Source organism: Oncorhynchus masou, chromosome 12, assembly GCF_036934945.1.
Source record: "Oncorhynchus masou masou isolate Uvic2021 chromosome 12, UVic_Omas_1.1, whole genome shotgun sequence".
In the NCBI taxonomy this organism is placed as follows: Eukaryota; Metazoa; Chordata; class Actinopteri; order Salmoniformes; family Salmonidae; genus Oncorhynchus; species Oncorhynchus masou.
In genome coordinates this window covers 41,972,236-41,994,989 of record NC_088223.1, presented here as the reverse complement: position 1 = coordinate 41,994,989, position 22,754 = coordinate 41,972,236, and the positions used below count along the sequence as shown (strand labels likewise).

At 42.3% G+C, this 22,754-nt stretch overlaps 1 protein-coding gene across 4 annotated transcripts; it reads right to left on the bottom strand.

Annotated features, from left to right (window-relative positions):
* Nucleotides 1–570: 570 nt before the first annotated feature.
* LOC135550108 (heterogeneous nuclear ribonucleoprotein R-like) lies at nt 571–18,455 on the bottom strand. 4 transcript variants are annotated; one of them, XM_064980604.1, is made up of 15 exons: nt 18,295–18,442; nt 17,358–17,526; nt 17,110–17,228; nt 16,859–16,966; nt 7,038–7,151; nt 6,665–6,841; nt 5,682–5,817; nt 5,366–5,571; nt 5,105–5,254; nt 4,890–5,011; nt 4,252–4,793; nt 2,652–2,726; nt 1,531–1,622; nt 1,001–1,235; nt 571–881 (listed from the first exon to the last, which is right to left on the bottom strand). In XM_064980604.1, exons 2-12 carry the CDS (start codon nt 17,521–17,523, stop codon nt 2,695–2,697), a joined length of 1,872 nt encoding a protein of 623 aa, XP_064836676.1. In that variant the 5' UTR covers nt 17,524–17,526; nt 18,295–18,442; the 3' UTR covers nt 571–881; nt 1,001–1,235; nt 1,531–1,622; nt 2,652–2,694. The 4 variants fall into 4 exon arrangements, with proteins under 4 accessions (XP_064836676.1, XP_064836675.1, XP_064836674.1 ...); XM_064980603.1 differs by lacking the exons at nt 571–881; nt 1,001–1,235; nt 1,531–1,622; nt 2,652–2,726 and having other exon boundaries at nt 3,416–4,793; nt 18,402–18,455; XM_064980602.1 differs by lacking the exons at nt 571–881; nt 1,001–1,235; nt 1,531–1,622; nt 2,652–2,726 and having other exon boundaries at nt 3,416–4,793; nt 18,398–18,450.
* Between the last annotated feature and the right edge of the window lie 4,299 nt (nt 18,456–22,754).

Genomic DNA, 22,754 nt, shown 5'->3' with positions numbered 1-22,754 from the left:
TGCCTCAGACCGCCGCTCCACGCAGGAGGCCCTGTAAAAAGCCCTTTTGTATGGATTTCACATGACTGATGTGAGCAGGCACGGGTGGGCCTGGGAGGACCTAGGCCCACCCAATTGGGAGCCAGGCCAAGCTAATCAGAATACGTTTTCCACCCACTAAAGGGATTTATTACAAACAGAAATACTCAGTTTCATCACTTGTCCGGGTGGCTGATCTCAGACAATTACACAGGTGAAGCAGCCAGATGTGAGGTCCTGGGCTAGCATGGTTACACATGGTCTGAGGTTTTGAGGCCAGATTGACGTACTGACAAATTCGAGACAACATTGAAGGTGACCTATGGTAGCGAAATGAACATTACATTCTCTGGCAACAGCTCTGGTGGACATTCCTGCAGTTAGCATACCAATTTCACAACCCAGCACAAGGTGCTCCTGTGTAATAATCATCCAATTTAAATCAGCTTCTTGATATGCCACACCGGTCAGATGGATTATCTTGGCAAAGGAGAAATCACTAACAGGGATGTAAACACATTTGTGCACAACATTTGTGAGAAATAAGCTTTTTGAGGGTATGGAAAATGGGATCTTTTATTTCAGTTAATGAAAAATGGGGGGGACGACGACGACGACACACAGCCCAACTTTCCCCTCTTATTTTATTGTCTCAGCCTGCTGGACATCAGCCAGTCTTCATGTTATCTGGTGGAGGAGCCACAGCGGTGACAGTGCCTGCCCCTTCTGCCACAGACAGCTCGCTTGGCCTCCTCCAGGGCCTCCAGGCGCTGACTGGCCTCCCTCACCCTTGCTGCCAGGCTCTCCTTAAGTTCCAAGCCTTGATATAGCTGCTTAGACAGGGCATCTGCCTCCGACCACTCCTGGATAGGGATGTCGACACATCAAAACATTAATGACCAGAAGAAATCCACAGATTAATTAGTGTCAATACAAATAAATATGTATACAAATGTAAGATTTTAGAAAATGTAATTTTTACCTTCCATTTACACATTTTTCTGTAAGCATGGTAGCCAGCAGCAGCTATGACAAAGGCTAGCAGTAGAGGTGAGAGGTATGGGGACAGGAGATCGATGTAGTAGAGTAGCCTTGGAGTTTTCTCATCAGCCTGGGCTCGGAAATATGCCAGGAGTTCGTCAGGGGAGATGTCAATGCCCACTGTTGCCCAGGCTGGTAGTTTGGAGAAAATAACAGAGGTCTCCTTCGGAGGAGGGCTGGAAAAGGGCCACATAGAGAAAGCCATTTCAAATATCAGACATTCCTGTGAAACATAGCATAGGTTTGGCAACAACTCAATAGAGTCTTGAAAACAAATCGGAATGCGAGGTTATCAATGGAATCCTATTGGAATATTCTATGCAAACGTCAGTGAATAACAATTATGACATCACATCTCAGAGCATCTTCAATGGATGTACCAATTACACTGTAATATAAATGAAGGGCTCCAATTTCCAATGATATATGTATAATACAGAACAAAATAGAAAAAAAAGAACAAGACCTTACCCATAAGTCCACTCCATCTCGAATGAGCCCAACCTAACTGGTCCACAGGAAGGGCAGGGTGAGGGCTAGCTTGAGGGAAGCTCCCCTACAGTCTGGTGACAGAAGCAACATATAAAACACAACAACTACTCTTATTATATATAATCCTTTAAAAATCAGACATTAATACAAAGCTAAATTGTGTACAACATGAATAAAATATCGCTGGTGCAACATAAGGCAAATCAGTAAAACAAATAGACACTGCCCTCCTGTGGATTTAAAATGTAAAGACCAATTTCCAGGCACTGTCTTTTGTTGTCGCTTGCCCAGCAGTTGACTAAATTGTAATCTTCAAAGGCATTGGGATCAGTGTAGTTATCAATTACCACAGTAGTAAAAGGTATTCATACAGAAAGCCAATGTCAGTTTAGAATTGCCCAATAAAAATATGCTTTGTTAGAGAAAATAAAAAGGAATTCTAGTCCCCCTTGCTTTCATTATGAAAGCTGCCTCTAGAGATTAAAGAATGTGACAGTGACAGCTGAAGCGATTATCACAACAGGGTGTAGCTAAGTGTGTCCCAAATGACACCCTATTCCTCATGTAGTGCACTGCGTTTGACCAGGGCCCTAGCGGTTGTTTGAAAGTAGCGCACCATATAGGGAATTGTCCAAGTGACAGGTGTTGGGGGCTTAGGCCGATCTCCTTTATAGAAAAGCCTCGAGTTGGACTGTCTACTTTTGTCCATTTCATTCTGTAGATTAACAAACTAATCTACTTCTGAGTAAATGTGGCCAATTGGCTTTAATACGGTGACTTACCACTTCTTGGTCAATCAGGATGACTAGGCTACATCCTAAGTAAGGGGGCTAATAACTTCAAATCATTTTTGTCTTCTATCTAGACTTACAACAACAATGCAATTATTTAGAAGCTTCATTACCCTAGTTTGAGGATGCAAGGATTGATGTGGTTGACACTGTCAAAAATAATCCATTGAAATGTAGGCCCACATCACTCACGGTAGTATATTAGTAACAACAATAACAAGGAGCATGGCATGACTGTGGCTGGAAGTCCCCCCCTTTTGATTTTAGCAGCAGCTGTAGGTGAGGAGAGACAGTACTCAACTAGCTCACCCGGGCCTTTTGTAAGGAACACCGTTCAGGGTGAGTTCTTTCCTCACTCAAGCGATGCCGCTCTCGCTTCACCACCTGGGTAAGTTGGAATAAAAGGACAAAAGATAAACACAAATAATAATATAAATGAAACCAAAGGCATTTGCTCTTAGCATTTCTCTATGGAACAACAGCAGGGCTTGAAGGGTCATTGCTACAGCAGCAAAAGACAAAACGTACAGCAGCAGCACAGACATTACTTTCATAATTTGTGAATCATTTTTATCCTTTGGAGGTTCCCAGTCTGTAATAAGAAATTAGTGAATAATTGGGCCTCATGGTGTTTGAGTGGAGGTGAGTTGCAACTGATCCAGTGCCTTCAGGGAAGGGGAATGTATTTGAATTCTCGGTTGTTCTGGTCTTCCTGTAGAATCCAATGTAAATGATTTGCGAGGTAGAAATTTCTGCATCGTTGTACAAAATGTACAACTATTGTGTTCATTTTTTTTATTTGTATACCTTTGGAACCTTTACCAGATCATAAGAGGGTGGCATATCCTGGAAAATAAAGGGTTATAATCCTTTTTTATTCAGTCATTCAAACATCATTTGTGCTCTCTGTCATCCAGTCTTTCGGTATTTGACAATTTCATTTGGAATCTTTATTTATTCTTTGAGCAAAAAGCTGACAAAATCTCGTTCCAAATGTGAAATTTGAGGTAGGTTTAGGAGTAGACTCAAATACTGAATGACACCATTGAATTTGAAGGTATCTGACAATTGAATAATGCTCAACTGAGTTTTATTGAAACGGAAAAAACGTAAAAGTTATAAATACAAACATCAGAACAAACTGCAATGGCTTTTAAGGTAAGCCAAACCAAACTAACGGGCAAGTTCAAAGAAAACATAGGAAGTTATAATAATAATAATATCAGTTTTAAAAAACACAATTGATCTACTTCTAGAAATGCTTGACATACACTTAACATTACAAAACGTTCAATTTTCTACTTCCTGTGGATTCTTTTCTCCATCACGGCAAAAAATGAATATGAAGCTCTAGCCATAAGCAATTATTTACAAGCAAGTCACTATGCCACTATTAGAAACCAGAAATAAGGGGAATACAGGTAGGGGAGGGAGGGGCTTGGACACAAACTTTCCTGCAAGGCAAGATCATGATTTTAATGTCCTCAGACTTTTGAAAATGAATTGTCCACATTTAAAATGCTCATTGTTGGCTTTAAAATAAACAAACAAAATGTTGGAAGGTAAAAGTGATGTGTGTTTTAAGACATTTGTCCCATGTAACCGTAAGAGTAAGAAATGATTCAGCAAAACGGTTACATTCACATCTTCAGGCCAAAATGCAATTCCAGCCAATCATGTGCCAATTCTGGGGGTGTCTGTCCATTTTTTTTCTCTCAGTGAATTTTTTTTTCCGCGAGGGATGAAGAATAAAAAGTCAATCAAAAAAATTGCGCCAATCTCCTTGTTTTCTCCCCCTGTACTTTTTGTTTTTATTTTGCCAAATACCTTTTTTGATGCGTCTACTTCCACTGCTGCCCATAAGAATCCTGTGAAAACTCCAGGGTGTCATTACTGTAACCATAGTTACCGGAATAGTCGGCCCCTTGCTGCAGGGGCTGCTGGGCGATGGGCTGGGACCCCCAGTTCTGCTGGTTGATCTGCCGGCGCTTGGAGTCAGGCTGGTTGAAGACATCCGCCTTCCTCTTCCCGCCCACATTGCCCCCGCGGTTCCCCCTGGCTCCTCGGGTACCTCGGCCCCTCTGTGGTTGGAATGGTCCCCCACGACCCCCTCCTCTGCCACCCCTTGGCCCGCCGATGGGTGGCCCCCTCTGGGTATAGCCCCCTCGGCCCCGTGTGGGTTGTGCTCCGCGGGTCCTGGGTGGGCCTCCTCTACTGGGGCGGCTGCCACGGCCCCTCATGCTGTACACATCGTCGTAACCGTAGTACGGGTCCTCGTAACCGCCGCGGTAGTCATGATAGTCGTAGCCGTAGTAGTCATCGTAATAGTCCTCGTAGCTGTAGTAGTCTGGGGGGTAGGCAGCATAGCCACCGCTCCCTCTGCCACCACGGCCCCTGCCCCTACCTGGTGGAGGCATGCGTGGCGGCGGGTAGTAGTAATAGTCATCATACCTGCAGAATACAAGAATAACACATAAGGGTCAACGTAATCCCATGACAGGAGATCTACTCAGATATTAGTCAGGCACAGTCTCTCTGTGACCTCACCCTGGGTTTCTGGTGGTCTGGCGCTGAGCCTGCCTCTCTTTCCTTTTCTTGTCAGGGGGCTTGGCCAGGACTATCTCAATCTCCTCTCCCCCCAGCTCCTTCCCATTCATTTCTGCCATTGCCTGAGGAAAGCAGAACATTTGTATCACACATATGAAGGTAAAACATTTTTATTTTTTAAAATGAGGACTATGTTTTTATTAAGGGTAACCCACCTTCACAGCTGCGTCCCTGTCCTCAAAGTGAACAAAGGCGTAGTCTTTGAGCTTCTTCACCCGCTCCAGCTTTCCAAATGCAGAGAAGGTCTTCTCCAGTAGCTCCTCTGTGACCGGGGTGGCTAGCTTCCTGACAAACAGGACTTTTACCTGATGACAAACAACACAGTTCAACTCCATATTAATCTCAGTTTATGCAGAGAGGTCATTGTAAAATGAGAGAATGAGTGTGGGAGAGCGAGTGAACAAGACATGACTTACCTTCGCCATGACATCTGGGTCGGGCTCAGCGACCGGGTCAGCCCACTCCACAGTGACCGGGTTCCCCCACACCTTCACCTTGCCACTCATCAGGCGGCGGCGGGCCTGGGCTGCAGACTTGTGGTCCTCGTACTCCAGGAAACAGAAGCCACGGTTCTTCTTCTTGTCGTCCGGCTGGTGGTAGAGGATCACTTCCTGAAGCCCCTCTGGAGGAAGAGAGAGAGACTGGCGTCACATGACTGATATCTGACCAATGACAACCCACAGAACATAAAACAAATGTAAACCTAATTGGGGTGTCTGCACTTTCACTGACCCGTGACTTTGCCAAAGTCCTCCAATATGCTCTCTCTGGTCTTGTTCTTTGGGATTGATCCAACAAACAGGCGGTTGTTTGCGACAGATATGCACACTCCAAGGTATTTCCCGGACCGGATTTCATAGTTATCACACTGAAAACAAGAATCAAGGAAAGATGGCTTAAGAGCTGTCATTTTATTGCGAGGAACTGCAGTTCTCTTTTTTTCCTTCTTTTTTCTCTCGTTTTGTCCTTGAGGAACTGTAGTTCCTCACATTAAAAATGACAGCTCTTAAGCCGTCAACGCTTATAAGCCATAAAATGTGCATTCTCCCTACTTCCACTTAAGCTGCAACCAGCTCTGCAGCTGCAATTAATGAGTATAGCAAAGTGTTCCGTTGTTATTAATTAGCAGCTTATAATTTTTAGAGGAATATTACACTCTGGTCATTAGAGTAATAACATGAATTGGAGCATGAGACAGAAATAGTGCAGTGTGACTTGAAAGACTGTCCCCGTTTCTCAGCAGAGGGAGTGAGAGGCAACCTCACCGCTGCTGCCCCCCCCTCCCTCAGACTGATGCAGGCCATCAGTCTAGTAAAAAAAAACCACAAATTATCTATTAGCAGTGTGATCATATTTTCAAATATAATTATAAAATGGTCTGAGAAGAACATTGGCTGGGCAATTCAGGCATAGTCAATATGCAGTGGATGTATTGGACCTGTAGCCTACTGCACAAATATCATTGCGGAAGAACTGTTTGTCAAAATGCAATCAGATCTACCGTTCAGATTATTATTTTTTCATCAGAAAGTGATCTGGACTCAGAAAAGGTTGGTAACCACTGCCCTAGACTAAAAAAAAAAAAAAGCACACTCAATGGAGATTCACTATTGAAAGTGATTTTTAGTCAAGGATTAGGCTTCATCTGTGTTTGGGAAACAAGCCGCTTGGTTCTTAGAAGGTGAAGTAAGACTTGACTGACTGCAGGGACTTACAAGTTTCACCGCCTCAGCTGCTGCATCCTTGCCGCAGAAGGTGATGAAGGCGTATCCCCGGTTCTGACCCGACAGAGGGTCCATCATTAGCCTCAGGTCCCAGATTGTTCCCGCCTTCTCAAACAGTGGCACCAGCTCGTCTTCATACAGATCTCTGGGGATCTTTCCCACAAACACCTGTAGGCAGAAAACAGAGCCTAGATCAGTGAGGGTTCCCACAATGTAATCAGATCAGCTCATGATACTTCAGCAGGGGAAGTCTGCTGTAATGCTGCTATAAAAGTCTGTTGCCATTCCTGGGGCCAAAGTCTTACAAACGCATCTATTATCAGTCAAAGGCTTTCCCACAATGTTATAAATGGTACATCTTTACCTCAGTTCCAATCCCAGGCTGTGCTCCCTGGAACACTTCCTCTGGTGGTGGCCCTCCATATTTCCTCTGTCCCGTGGTGACGTCCAAGGTGTATCCTGTCCGCTCCAACAGAGCCTGGGGAACATGCAGACGTTAGCATAACCAATACACAACACGAGCGGAAACACAAAGTTTGAGGGCGAAACTTCAACCACAGGATTGTCATCATGGTTTCCAATTTTCAACATAAGACAAACCTTGTCATCAAATCTTCAACGTCATATCCAAAATCAGAAAAAAAATTAGGTCTGACAGCACCTCCTATGGGATAATTAGTCCATCTACAGCTATCCCATCTGGTCTCCAATCCAGGGTTAACCAAGCACAGCCATGCTTACCTTTGATATTTGTCACCGACTACTACCAATGTGCTAGGGTGAGAAAGATTGAAAGATGTCTTACCAAAATATATTAATTGTTGCTATCGAAGCCATTTCCTTACTGTATTTAATTTATTTATTTATTTTGCTCCTTTGCACACCATTATTTTTATTTCTACTTTGAACATTCTTCCATTGCAAATCTACCATTCCAGTGTTTAATTTGCTATATTGTATTTACTTTGCCACCATGGCCTTTTTTTGCCTTTACCTCCCTTATCTCACCTCATTTGCTCACATCGTATATAGACTTGTTTATACTGTATGTTTGTTTTACTCCATGTGTAACTGTGTCGTTGTATGTGTCAAACTGCTTTGCTTTATCCTGGCAGGTCGCAATTGTAAATGAGAACTTGTTCTCAACTTGCCTACCTGGTTAAATAAAGGTGAAATAAATAAAAAATAAAAAATTCAAAAAGGGTAGGTTTAACAGGGGAAATGTAAGCATATTGATATGTGACTTATATAAAGTGACACTATTTAAGCCCGTATAGCATTTGGGAAGTCATCAATAGCTATTGTGCTACAACTTTAGACACTATTAGAACATTTTGGAAAATAATCTTCAAAACTTTAAATTTGTCTTAATGTTTTTATGGATATTTCAGATAGTAGGATTAGGCTTTTGGTCGTTTGATTCACAACAGCAAGGAGGGATTTTTTCCCCCAGCCAAGCATGCATCATTTCTGTCTTATAATGATGGTCAACTAAGGTTTGTTCCAATTTCTTATTAGATTTGTACATCTCGCTATTGTGTTCTCACGCACTCTCTCCAAAAACAACTTAAAACTTTGAGATAATGCATGCTAAATTTCTCCTACCGCGCTAAACTGAAACTGGGTTAATAGGCCATGTCCCAATACCAAATGGAGAAAAAAATATACACAATTTTAGCTTTTACAACAAGACACCGGAGTGTCCACTATAAAATGTAATTTAGCTATTGGCCCAGAATATCCGACATTCAAGAGAGAAAAAAAACAAGTTTGCACTGCTTTGGTAATACTCTTAGCTCTACCTACATTGTTCTCTTGCTTTGTGTAAATACATATTTGAGATATTCCTACTTGCTATAACCTATACGTAATTTACTCAGAATGTCAACCATGCACTGCCCTGCCTGATCCAATTCTGTTCGGGGTAATAGTTTGAACAGTGATTTTTTTACTTGTCCATTCTGAATTAAAAATGACACACACACTCTGGTTGTCCAACCATTTACTTATTTCCTTGCCCCAGGCAAGCCGTAATGTTGAGCCCTGATTCACATCTCCAACTAAAAAAAAAGAATATATAAAAAAATTAAAAAAAAGAGTAGGATTAAGACAGTGTTTTAAATTAATTAAACATCTCCTTTAAAAATGTTGATATTTGGTTGCGTGGTCAATGGTGCTGAGAGATATTTTCCATTTAACTAATTGACTAATGTCAGTTCACTTATTTGAATTCAATTTCTTTTGCCCAATGCGCATTTTCCCACTGTAGTTTTCTAGAGATAAAATCAGATGTAGCCCTAGCTGTGATATGTAGTAGGGAGTTTCCAACAGGCCAATATTCAACATAGTTTAGCACAGATAAGTGGTAATTAACTACAATGACCATAATCTATTGCACGCCTACTTGTCTGGAGATGGAGAAGAGAGAATGTGTGATCGAGAGGGATGAAGTAGTTGCAGCGCTAGGTAGCTCTACTGGAAAACACATGACTTAAGTGATTGATAGTTGGTAGGGCTGACTCCATTTAGTCGACAGGCTGTTGGGAGACTAAGATTCTTTTAGTCGAGCAGTCGCAAATAAATAAATTATGGCACAGGAGACGCTGGTCTGATTCACTCCTGTCTCAGTGGACTAATCCATTGTGGGGACTACACACCAGCAGTACATTTACCGTTAATTAATTTAATTTCTAATTTACAACATTTGTTTGGTAACAGTAATTTATGTTAATGCGTTCAATATATTATTAGTCTTTTACAGTTCTCATTGTCGGTGTGGACAAGTTGTTTGCGGCGCACAACCGAGGCTACACTTGTGAGGAATATGTTTATTCCGTTCCATTTACAAGTTGTCAATTTGTTATTAATATTATTATTGATTTTTATTTGTAACGCTCCTGCCAATGTCGAGTAAGGAGGCGCCCCTGATTATGCAGGCTACCTGGCCTGCTCGCAAATGTAAGGCCATAAATATGCAGATCTGAAAGTATTTCTGATTGAGACGCTCCACAGTGGTGGCAAGTAAAGACAAAGTAATTCCCTTCACCTGAAAACAGCAAGTAAGTAGTCTGTTTTTACATCCATTGATAATCACAATAGTTCCTAAAAACTTTGATAACCACTCCGTGTAATATTTTTTTTTGTCATGTTCTGATTCCGTGGAAATGTCAAAAATAGGCCTACCAGATTACTTCCTATCACTCGCGCAAATAGCCTACAGCTGTGTCTGTCCAGAGCTCACTGGAAACTGAGGGACCAGCCTATTTTACACAACGTTGCAAGTTTGCTAGCAGGAGCTTCAGAACGGACCAAGTTGATACAATGTTCCCTAGACCCTTGCATACAGGCCATGCATAGCCAATTTGATTTAGAGGGTATATAGATATATATATACACTGCTCAAAAAAAGGGAACACTTAAACACAATGTAACTCCAAATCAATCACACTTCTGTGAAATCAAACTGTCCACTTCAGAAGCAACACTAATTGACAATAAATTGCACATGCTGTTGTGCAAATGGAATAGACAACAGACGGAAATTATAGGCAATTAGCGAGACACCCCCAATAAAGGAGTGGTTCTGCAGGTAGGAACCACGGACCACTTCTCAGTTCCTATGCTTCCTGACTGATGTTTTGGTCATTTTTGAATGCGAGGTGCTACCAGGAGACAGGTCAGTACATCAGGAGACGTGGAGGAGGCCGTAGGAGGGCAACAAACCCAGCAGCAGGACCGCTACCTCCGCCTTTGTGCAGAGGAGCACTGCCAGAGCCCTGCAAAATGACCTCCAGCAGGCCACAAATGTGCATGTGTCTGCTCAAACGGTCAGAAACAGACTCAATGAGGGTGGTATGGTGTGCTTACAGCCCATCACCGTGCAGGGCGTTTGGCATTTTCCAGAGAACACCAAGATTGGCAAATTCGCCACTGGCGCCCTATGCTCTTCACAGATGAAAGGAGGTTCACACTGATCACGTGACAGACGTGACAGTCTGGAGACGCCGTGGAGAACATTCTGCTGCCTGCAACATCCTCCAGCATGACCGGTTTGGCGGTGGGTCAGTCATGGTGTGGGGTGGCATTTCTTTGGGGGGCCGCACAGCCCTCCATGTGTTCGCCAGAGGTAGCCTGACTACCATTAGGTACCGAGATGAGATCCCCAGACCCCTTGTGAGACCATATGCTGGTGTGGTTGGCCCTGGGTTCCTCCTAATGCAAGACAATGCTAGACCTCATGTGGCTGGAGTGTGTCAGCAGTTTCTGCAAGAGGAAGGCATTGATGCTATGGGCTGGCCCGCCCGTTCCCCAGACCTGAATCCAATTGAGCACATCTGGGACATCATGTCTTGCTCCATCCACCAACGCCACGTTGCACCACAGACTGTCCAGGAGTTGGCGGATGCTTTAGTCCAGGTCTGGGAGGAGATCCCTCAGGAGACCATCTGCCATCAGGAGCATGCCCAGGCGTTGTAGGGAGGTCATACAGGCACGTGGAGGCCACACACTACTGAGCCTCATTTTGACTTGTTTTAAGGACATTACATCAAAGTTGGATCAGCCTGTAGTGTGGTTTTCCACTTGAATTTTGTGTGACTCCCAATCCAGTCCTCCATGGGTTGCTAAATTTGATTTCCATTGATAATTTGTGTGATTTTGTTGTCAGCACATTCAACTATGAAAAGAAAAAAAGTATTTAATAAGAATATTTAATTCATTCAGATCTAGGATGTGTTATTTGAGCAGTAATAATATATCTCATGACATACCAATATCCGATATTTTCCTTGTCAAAATAAACTAAGACTTAATTTTAGCAGCCTTAAGCATTCTATTACAGTTAAATAGATGTAAATAAAAATGGTTTTTAACTGACTTGCCTAGTTAAATAAAAGTTACACACACAGACCAAAAAGTTATTTTGTTGGCATTTACATATGTCCCCAGTACCAGTAAAACACAATCAAAACCTATTTCTTTCACTTACTTGCTGTGCTGTTTCATTGGTCATTTGTTCAATCGTTTCATTCTCAACCAGGATTTCTCATACTATGGAATCCATTTGGGTCTTTGCGTGTCAAATAATACTATTTGACGTGTCAAATAAGCTTGTTGACCAATCAGGACCTGAATATGACTGCATGTCACATAATAATTTAATGTGTTCATACATTTTTTACGTAGTTACACATTACACTATCACTTGTACTTCATGTCACAATGATTTATCAATTACATATGCTATGATGCTGGTAAAGTTGTCTTGCGCACCTACAGTGCTGGTCATTAAAAAAAAGCTCTTCCCCAAAAACATAGCAAAATGATAGCTACTGAAACGGATTATAACTATATAGCTAGGTGTCATCTAAAATAACCCCAATTTATAAGACAGTTCTTATTTGATTAATTAATGGTGATCGGACACACCTATGTGAAGCAAGCCACAATAAGGATTAGGCACAATAGTGGACTTTGCGGTTCGCATTCAAAATAGAAGTATGTCATTGACAGTAATGAAAATTTAAACAAATAGTAGAATTATGCCACAATTGAATAGATCATGCTAAACGGGGCTGGAATGTTAAACAAAAAGTTAATAATTTGTTAATTTGACAAAATTCTGTTAAAATCACACTGGATGTATTATACCTTAGAATTGCATTGGGGGCATACTTATCTCACTGTACAGCCTTACCTATGGATTGTGGATAGGGTTGCACATTTTGGGGAATACTCAGAGGTGGAAAATTTCAGTGAGAATAAATGGGAATTAATAACATTTATATATATATTTTCCACCTCTGAGTATTCCCCAAAATGTGCAACCCTATCCATAGGTAAGGCTGTGCGGCCCCCCAAAGAAATGCCACCCCACACCATGACTGACCCACCACCAAACTGGTCATGCCGGAGGATGTTGCAGGCAGCAGAACGTTCTCCATGGCATCTCCAGACTGTCACGTGCTCATGTGCTCAGTGTGAACCTGCTTTCATCTGTGAAGAGCACAGGGCGCCAGTGGCGAATTTGCCAATCTTCGTGTTCTCTGGCAAATGCCAAACGCCCTGCACGGTGTTGGGCTGTAAGTACAACCTCCACCTGTGGACGTCGGGCCCTCATACCACCCTCATGGAGTCTGTTTCTGACCGTTTGAGCAGACACATGCACATTTGTGGCCTGCTGGAGGTCATTTTGCAGGGCTCTGGCAGTGCTCCTCCTTGCACAAAGGCGGAGGTAGCGGTCCTGCTGCTGGGTTGTTGCCCTCCTACGGCCTCCTCCATGTCTCCTGATGTACTGGCCTGTCTCCTGGTAGTGCCTCCATGCTTTGGACACTACGCTGACAGACACAGTAAACCTTCTTGCCACATCTCGCATTGATGTGCCATCCTGGATGAGCTGCACTACCTGAGCCACTGGTGTGGGTTGTAGACTCAGTCTCATGCTACCACTAGAGTGAAAGCACTGCCAAGCATTCAAAAGTGACCAAAACATCCGCCAGGAAGCATAGGAACTGAGAAGTGGTCTGTGGTCCCCACCTGCAGAACCACTCCTTTATTGGGGGTGTCTTGCTAAATGCCTATAATTTCCACCTGTTTTCTATTCCATTTGCACAAAAGCATGTGAAATTTATTGTCAATCAGTGTTGCTTCCTAAGTGGACAGTTTGATTTCACAAGTGTGATTGACTTGGAGTTACATTGTGTTGTTTAAGTGTGTTGTTTAAGTGTTCCCTTTATTTTCTTGAGCAGTATACATATTTACCTCTCGGTGATATCGTTCAGAAACAATGTTAACTTTCACTGCTATGCGGATGACACACAGCTGTACATTTCGATGAAACATGGTGAAGCCCCAAAATTTCCCTCCCTAGAAGCCGGTGTTTCAGACATAAGGGGATGGCGGCAAATGTTCTGCTTTTAAACAAAACAGATATGCTTGTTCTCGGTACCAAGAAAAAGAGATCTTCTTTTGAATCTGACAATTCATCTTGATGGTTGGACAGTCGTCTCAAATTTAAAAAAACTGAAGGACGTCAGCGTTACTCTGGACCCTGATCTCCCTTTTGACAAACACACCAAGACTGTTTCAAGGACAGCTTTTTTTCTCCATCTACGTAACATTGCAAAAATCTTTAACCTTGTCCAAAAATTATGCAGAAAAATGTATCCATGCTTTTGTCACTTCTAGGTTAGACTACTGCAATGCTCTACTTTCTGACTAAAGCACTAAATAAACTTCGGTTAGTGTTAAACACGGCTATGTGAGAGATGCACACCCTGTCTCAACCTTTAAGTCTTTATTGAAGACTCATCTCTTCAGTAACTCCTATGATTGAGTGTAGTCTGGCCCAGGAGTGTGAAGGTGAACGGGAGGGCACTGGAGCAGTGAACCGCCGTTGCTGTCTCTGCATGGCTGGTTCCCCCCTCTCCACTGGGATTCTCTACCTCTAACCCTATTACAGTGTTTGAGTCACTGGCTTACTGGTGCTCTTCCATGCCGTCCCTAGGAGGGGTGCGTCACTTGAGTCACTGACGTGATCTTCATGTCTGGGTTGGCGCTCCCCTTGGGGGAGATCTTTGTGGGCTATACTTGGCCTTGTTTCAGGATGGTAAGTTGGTGGTTGAAGATGTGGGGGTTGTGCTTTGGCAAAGTGTGTGGGGTTATAGCCTGCCTGTTAGGCCCCGTCTGGGGGTATCGTCAAACGGGGTCAGTGTCACCTGACGCCTCCTGTCTTAGCCTCTAGTATTTATGCTGCAGTAGTTTGTGTGTTGCGGGGCTAGGGTCAGTCTGTTATATCTGGAACATTTCTCATGTCTTATGCGGTGTCCTGTGTGAATTTAAGTACACCCTCTCTAATTCTCTCTCTCCCTCTGAGGACCTGAGCCCTAGGACCATGCCCCAGGACTACCTACACCTGCTCGCCGAACATCTCATTCCAAAATCATGAGTATTAATATGGAGTTGCCCACCACCCTTTTCTGCTATAACAGACTTCACTGTTCTGGGAAGGCATTCCACTAGACATTGGAACATTGTTGCAGAGACTTGCTTCCATTCAGCCACAAAAGCATTAGTAAGATCGGGCACGGATATTGGGCGATTAGTCTGGCTCGCAGCCGGTGTTCCAATTCATCCAAAAGGTTTTCGATGGGGTTGAGGTCAGAGCTTTGTGCAGGACAGTCAAGTTCTTCCACAATGATCTCAGCAAACCATTTCTGTATGGACCTCGCTGTGTGTTCAGGGGCATTGTCATGTTGAAACAGGAAAGGGCTTTGCCCAAACTGTTGATACAAATTTGGAAGCACAGAATCATCTAGAACATCCAATGGCGGCGAACTATACGCCACTGCAGCCACAGTTAATGTGCTGACGTTGCTTCCAGACACAGTTTGGAACTCGGTATTGAGTGTTGCAATCGAGGGAAGGCAATTTAAAAAAAAAAATTAATACATGCTTCAGCACTCAGTGGTCCTGTTCTGTGAGCTTGTGTGGTCTACCACTTCGCTGCTGAGCCGTTGTTGCTCCTAGACATTTCCACTTCACATTAACAGCACTTACAGTTGACCGGGGCAGCTCTAACAAGGTAGAAATTTTACAAACTGACTTGTTGGAAAGGTGGTATCCCATGACAGTGGCACGTTAAAAGTCACTGAGCATTTCAGTAAGGCCATTCTACTGCCAATGTTTGTCTATGGAGACTACTGTGTGCTCGATATTATACACCTGTCAGCAATGGGTGTGGCTAAAATAGCACAATCCACTAATTTGAAGTGATCTCCAAATACTTATGTATATAGTGTATCTGCTGTTGTTAATGTCAGACTTCCCTGTGAGGCACATTTTTCTAGGTTGAACATTCAAAATTTTAGACTAAGTTTGTTTAGGCGATTTTAAAGCTAACTAGCTACTTTACATGCTGATATTGTCTATGGTATTGTGAGTAGCTACATTTGCTTGCTACCTACCTAGCCAGCCAGCCCAGAGAGCATTGCCGATTTTGTCATCAACTTGAGCTGCAATAGATCCCCACAACAGTTTTTCATGTTGCTACCAACCTTATTATAAACACCAAAATGAAACATTTGATCAAAAAAAAATATATTGTTTCCAGTGTTATTTAACACTGTAAATTAAAGGAATGAGTGATTTTCAGGTGTATTTTTCATGAAAGTTTCATTTGTGTCTTTCACTTTTGTACACCAGCTTCAAACAGCTGGAAAATACTAAATATTTGGTTACGTAAAGTATATTTCACAGCGGTTTAGATGATTCTCTACACTATACTTTGTTTTGTCAAACTGAAAATTAGGTATTAGAATTTCAGCAACCAGTAAATGGCAGAGCCATTAAGAATTGTTGTGCATTGACAAGCATATTAATCTCGAATAGAAAACTACAAGCCGACTAAGTAAATAGATAAACTATTCTACTATGGGGTTGTCCGATTTTGTATTAACATTACATGGCAAAAATAGTCGCACAGGGCAGGGTTTCACAAAAGCATCGTAGTACTAAGATCATCTTTTGTCCATTTAGTTTCAATGGAATTAAGATGTTAGTGCTACAACGCTTTTGGGAAACAGCCCTGGAAAGTTACATCTTGAGCAATAAGTAAAGGCTTTGAATTACTTCTCCAGCAGCTACAGTGGCCCCATGTGGTAAAGCATGGTGCTTCAAACACCAGGGTTGTGGGTTCAATTCCCACAGGGGACCAGTAAAAAAAATTTAAAAAATCTAACAGTATGCACTCACTACTTACTGTAAATCGCTCTGGATAATAGCATCTGCTAAATTACTAAAATGCAAAAGTACACTAGGCTACACACCGCTGTTTGAGTTGAGTGCTGAGCATTATAAACAATTGAATTCCCTTTATCTGAACATCAGTGTCAGCAACAATCATGCATGGCCGGTCAGTGCATACAGCGTAACCGAGAATTTGTTTTTATTAAATATTTGGGAATTTATTTAGCACAAAACAGACACTTCCGTTGGTCTATTAGGCCATGTCATCGCCAAACCTGCAATAAAAGTCTCTGGGGAGCTGGTCTAAAAAAAAAAATTCTCTCCCCAAAATCCAAATGACGGAAATCCATCACAGTGACAGAGAACTTTGTGTATGCACAGGAGTTACACGGCAGGTTATATTTAAGCAAATGAAACAACTTTATAACCGTTGAATTTTACCTTGATCTTGGACTCATCAGGACCCTTGGTGGATTCTTGTACTTTACTTCCCTGCTTTTCCCTCTGTCTGTACGTCTTCATGACTCCACAAAGGAAAGCACTTTTGTTCTAGAAAGCAAACCACGGGACAGATGATTCATGTATTGGTGTTATGAGCAGAGGGAAATGTATAGCCCCCTCCATGTCAACTTCTGACTAATGCGTCATCATCCAAACTGACTTGTATTCATTCCTCTCCCCCTGTAACTCACCTGCACATGGGACAGGTCACTTTCTTTGAACTGCAACAGTACAGACAGCGCTCCCTCTTCATTGAACTCCCGCAGAGCATCAATGGCCCTCTCATCCAGGTCAGCGTACGCCACCAAGCCTGAGGGTACAAGACAGATTCCTAACATTACAACCTGGCCTTTCTCCACTTCATGGAACCTCAAGCAATACCATCACGCTTCTTTGGAAAAACAGATTAGACTCAGCCATTGTATGACCGATTCCCCACCAGTTGAGAATACGTTGTCGAGACTCTCGGCCACTTTCTGAGGCAGTCCAGCATCGATGAGCGTCTGGTAGTTCTCTGTGTGCTCGCCTTCGGCAGTGACTTCCATAGGCTCCTCTTCCTCCCTCACCAGGGCAGAAGTACCGTTCACCTCAGCGGCAGCAGCCATTCTCTTGAGAGAAAGGGGAAAAGACAAAAACAAGATTTCAGTAAGAATGTTCCATATTCGAACATATGTTTCAGGTGCCCTTTACAGATCAAGACTAACAACTTGTATGGTACATAAACTTTCCCTTTCATAAAATACATTCGGCACATTTTTTCCTATTGCAATAGTAACTTCATGTAATCTAGCTAAACCTCTGCAAGTATTGTAAATAGATCAACTAGCTAGCTCAGATTGGCTAAAATACTATAACTACACTAGAAAATCTGAACCATTCATTTTAATGCAGACAACCACGATGTCTGAAAAATGAAATACCTGGGGATAAGTGAACAGTAAGGTTATATTGGGAGCAAGCTAGTTAGTGAACTCCAACAGACAGTAAACAAAAACAATGACTATGCTAGCTAGCAAACATGTTTTTGTTGAAGCAAGCTCAGTTGGTGGTGTGTATTTCTTGGTTAAACATCGTCCCGCCCCCTTCCAATAATAGCAAGCTCAATTACTGCAGCTAGCTACAGTACATAACTAGATTTAGTTAGCTACATTGTTAGACGAATTCGACTGAATTCACAATTTGGAACATTTACACCAAGCAAAATAAACGTTTAGCGTTAGAAATACGAAAATGTAAATCAAAATAACGTTAAGGTTCATACGCTTTGCCAAGAAAATAGGGCTAGCTTAGGCCTTGTTAGCATGCTGGACACCTTTCAGCATTCAAACAAACCACCCGCCAAAAGAGGTGAAAATGAATAATTAGCAAACGCTTACCTATCTTTTCTAGAAATATAACAGTATCGTTAAATGTATTATTCAACAATGAACCAAAATAGATATGCACTATGCTCAATATCAATAATATGTTTGAGTCTACCCACGAGACAGTTTTCGAGACGGCCCAGTCGCTCGCACACCACTCGGCGACGAAGGAGTACGCCCCCACCTAACTACGTAGGGCCTCACAATCTTAACCAATCGAAGTGGTTAATCGCAGATTGACATTACTTTCCACCAATAAAAGTCCCATATTTCCAGACAGAACGCCTAGGTATTGTACATCAATGACTGTATCTATACACTCAAAATAAGCACATATTTGGATTTCGATACTGCACAATGCTGTGATTGAATTACAGTATAAACGTACTGAACGGAATGTGACAAATTCTGTGCAGTTTTTGGTACGAGGTCTTGGAAATCGATGGAAATCAGATATGTGGAAGAGATGGGATTATTGTTATCATTGTTAGAACTGGTTCAGATTTGAGATTGGGTTGCCTGTCACAGATAAATGTGTGCAGCTCACGCTTTCAGAATATTGCACACCCGAAATCAAATACTCATCTGTCATAATAAATGTGCCTGATTTCAAGATTAACATTCTACAGGGGTATTTAAAGTAATCACAAAAAACTCCCAATCAGAAAACAACTTTAGTGCTTTATTAATGCTTTGAATGTGACTCACATACAACCTCTTACAACAACTGCCTACGAGCATTTCATATTATTCTGTATATAAATTAGAGCCACTCCATTTAGATACGTTTCGTATGGTATGTATTCATTTGTGGATGTCCATCACCCATTTCGTATGATATGTTACGAATTTGCAAAACGTACAATGTAGCAAATTAGCAAAATTGACAATACGTTACGAATTTGAAAAATGTTACAAATGTGCGACACGTATGATATCCAGGCTGTATCACATCCACCCGTGATTGGTAGTCCCATAGGGCGGCGCACAACTGTCCCAACGTCATCCAGGTTTGGCCGGGGTAGGCCGTCATTAGCTAGCTGGCTAATGTTAGCTAGCTGGCTAATGTTAGCTAGCTGGCTAACGTTAGCTAGTTGGCTAATGTTAGCTAAGGGTTAGGGGTTAAAGTTAAGTTTAGGAGTTATGTTTAAGGGTTAAGGTTAGAGGAAGCGGTCACTAACATGCAAGTAGTTGCAAAGTAGCTTAAATGTAGTAAGTAGTTGAAAAGTAGCTTAAATGTAGTAAGCAGTTGAAAAATTGCTAATTAGCTAAAATTGTGATAAGATTCAAACTCACAAACTTCGGGTTGCTAGACGTTCGTGTTATACAAAACACCAGTGGCGATTTTAGCATGTAAATCTTGGTGGGACAAACGTTTTTGGGGGGGTGCATGCCAGCAAAGCCACAACACAACAATAAAAAATACATTAATTGCACTATAACGGTGACAAACAGTGCCCGCAAACTGTTAGGACCTACATAAAGCTGTCCTAACAGCTACACCTGGCTATCAGCAGAGCCTTATCTGGAAGCAAAACAGTTAATTCACCTTAATTTCCTGCCTTTAAAAAAAACAGCTGATATGGCTGACTTGCTTAAACAAATGTGGTTTCAACTGACAATTGAGATGTACAAACTGGAATACCGGGAAGACAAGCAGATAAGAGGCAATCTGTCAGAACAGAACACTAGGCAAAATTAAGAGGGGAAAATAGACTAAATTATTAGGGTAAGGCACATGGGCTACTAACAGTGTACTACACAACATAGTATAACTTTCTTAGCTACAGTATACATATCTCTCTGGCATATTACATAATTTATGCAGCAGCTTGTGGACTCAGCTTGTGCTGTGCTCACTTGATCAGGAAGTTGGCGCAACGGTCCTTTGTGGGCAAATTTTCAAAGTCTGGCATACTTTGGATTTATGGTGCTTTCAAAACAACTGGGAACTCTGGAAAAAAACAACGTCAAATCATGATGACATCAGGGATCTTCAGGTCGTAGCTCTAGAAAGAGGCCCGGGTACCCGATTTTCAATTCCGAGTTGAACATTCAATTCCGGATGAACGTTCAAAACTTATTTTCCCAATCGGAGCTCGTTTTATTTATTTTATTTTTGTATTTCTATATTTTTGTTTCTTTTACCCTTTTTTCTCTCCAATTTGTAGTTCCAGTCTTGTCTCATCACTGCAACTCCCATATGGACTCGGGAGAGGCGAAGGTTGAGACGCAATGCCCACTTAACCCGGAAGCCAGCTGCACCAATGTGTCGGAAGAAACACCTGGCTACCGTGTCAGCGTGCACTGCGCCCGGCCCGCCACATGAGTCTCTAGTGCGCAATGGGACAAGAACATCCCTGCTGGCCAAACCCTCCCCTAACCCGGACAAGGCTGCCGGACAAGGCTGGGCCAATTGTGCACCGCCCCATGGGTCTCCCGGTCGTGGCCGGCTGCCACAGAGCCTGGACTCGAACCCAGAATCTCTAGTGGCACAGCTAGCACTGCCTTTAGACCACTGCGCGCCACTCGGCAGGCCGGATAGGCACTTCTAATGTAACTCTATGGCAGCACCCAAGGGGCTTGAATTTTCGAGCTCTACCCTTAGATTTGACGGTGACGTAGTGTCCCCATGAGTACATTCCCAACCCCTACACTCCATATTTTCCGCTGGCTGCCCCATCACCACAGAATGCACTGAGCTAGGCTGAAACTCCTGCATTTTGGAGCTACCTACACAAGAAAGCAAAAAAGAGACCATGTCTGTATGCAGCTTTATTAACTCAATGATTTTTTTTCTTTTTAAAATATTTTTTACATGGTTTGCAAACTGATATGTGACAAGTATTAATGCTAAAATAACATTCTAAAAATGAGGGGCTGAATGACGGGTCGCCACTGCAAAACACCCACCCATACCAACCACTCTACTTTTGCCTTATGTAACCATCTGTAACCATACCAAATGTAAAATATACTAAATAGTTGTTTGCTATGTTACGTCTAGTCTATGAGACCAGGCTGACAAACACCAAATCAGGCAATGAGTGATATATGGGATAGGTAGTAATGTAAGCCGTGTGAACAGGACTGAAGACTGAGTTTAGTCATCATGTTTCAGCTTCTTGATGTTGCCTTTGTGACAGGCAATCTCATGCTTCAAGCGCTCAATCTCTTTCTTACTGTGGTCAATCTCCTCTTCATGTGCTTCCGTAGGGCATACAACTGCTCCTTCTGCCTGAGGAGCGAGAGGGAGAGAAAAGGTTGGTTGATTTCTCTAACATGGCTTAAGTAAAACCAGGAGTGTATTCATAATGCCAAATCTGTTGCAAACGTTTTGCAACAGAAACCATTTACTTCAAACAGAAAACGTTTTGTATTGAAAACAAGAGTTTGTATTGGACAAATTCAGGTAGACCCCTCCCAAAAAGTATCATCCCACAAGTGTCACAGGTGAATCTGAGTCCAGGTCTCCCATGGGGAAAGTCAAACAAATCAAGGCGTCAGCATGCTTCAGTTGCTAGGCAAACCAAACAAGTTTGCGCGCATACTCCCTTAAAACCTCTTCAGGATCGTACTCTTTAAAAATAAAAAAAAAGCCAAATCTAACACCCTGTAGGCCAGGACCTGAAGCAAGATAATACAAACAAAAAAACGTGTTTATCACGAAAGGCCATACTTTTAGACAGGAGTATAGGGGTTATTTAGACTTTGGCCACCAGATGACAGCAGTGTATGTGCAAAGTTTCAGACTAATCCAGTGAAGAATTACATTACTGCACAATATTTTGTATCAAGTCTGCCAGGAGTTTGCTCAAATGTGCTGAATTTGTCAATTTTTCATATTCAAGTACATAACTATAGAGAACATACAAAAATGTATTGATAATAAAACATTTAATTGTACACACTCCCAGGAATGTCATACATGAGGGATCATTAGCTTATACACTAACTTTCACACATCTAGATGGCCGGGCGGGGTGGGTGTGGAGCCAGAGACAGCAATGGGGTCAAAGTGTAGACCCCAGTTCCTACATTTGAACATGAAAAGGGATTTTATCAAACAAAACTATCTCTGGGACCCTCAGGATGACAAATCAGAGCAAGATTACTGAATATAAGTACATTATTTATCTTCAGAGGTGAATGTATCAAACCAGTTGCTGTAATAAAAGTTGTTGTTGTGCACTCTCCTCAAACAATAGCATGTTATTTTTTCACTGTATTAGATACTGTTAGACACTGCACTGATATTAGCAAGAATGTAAGCTTTCTGCCCATAAAAGACAAGTCTATGTCCCGTAAGGTTGGCTGTTGTATACAAAGTCATTCTAGTCACATTAACGCACGTTAGCAACAACCGTCCCGGTTTAGGGAAACCCGCCCGTCCCATAGAGGTTAAAATACCTTCGATTGAAAAACGAGAAAAAAGCGCCAATAGCGGTTTGTCCATTTTGAGTCGCCGTAGA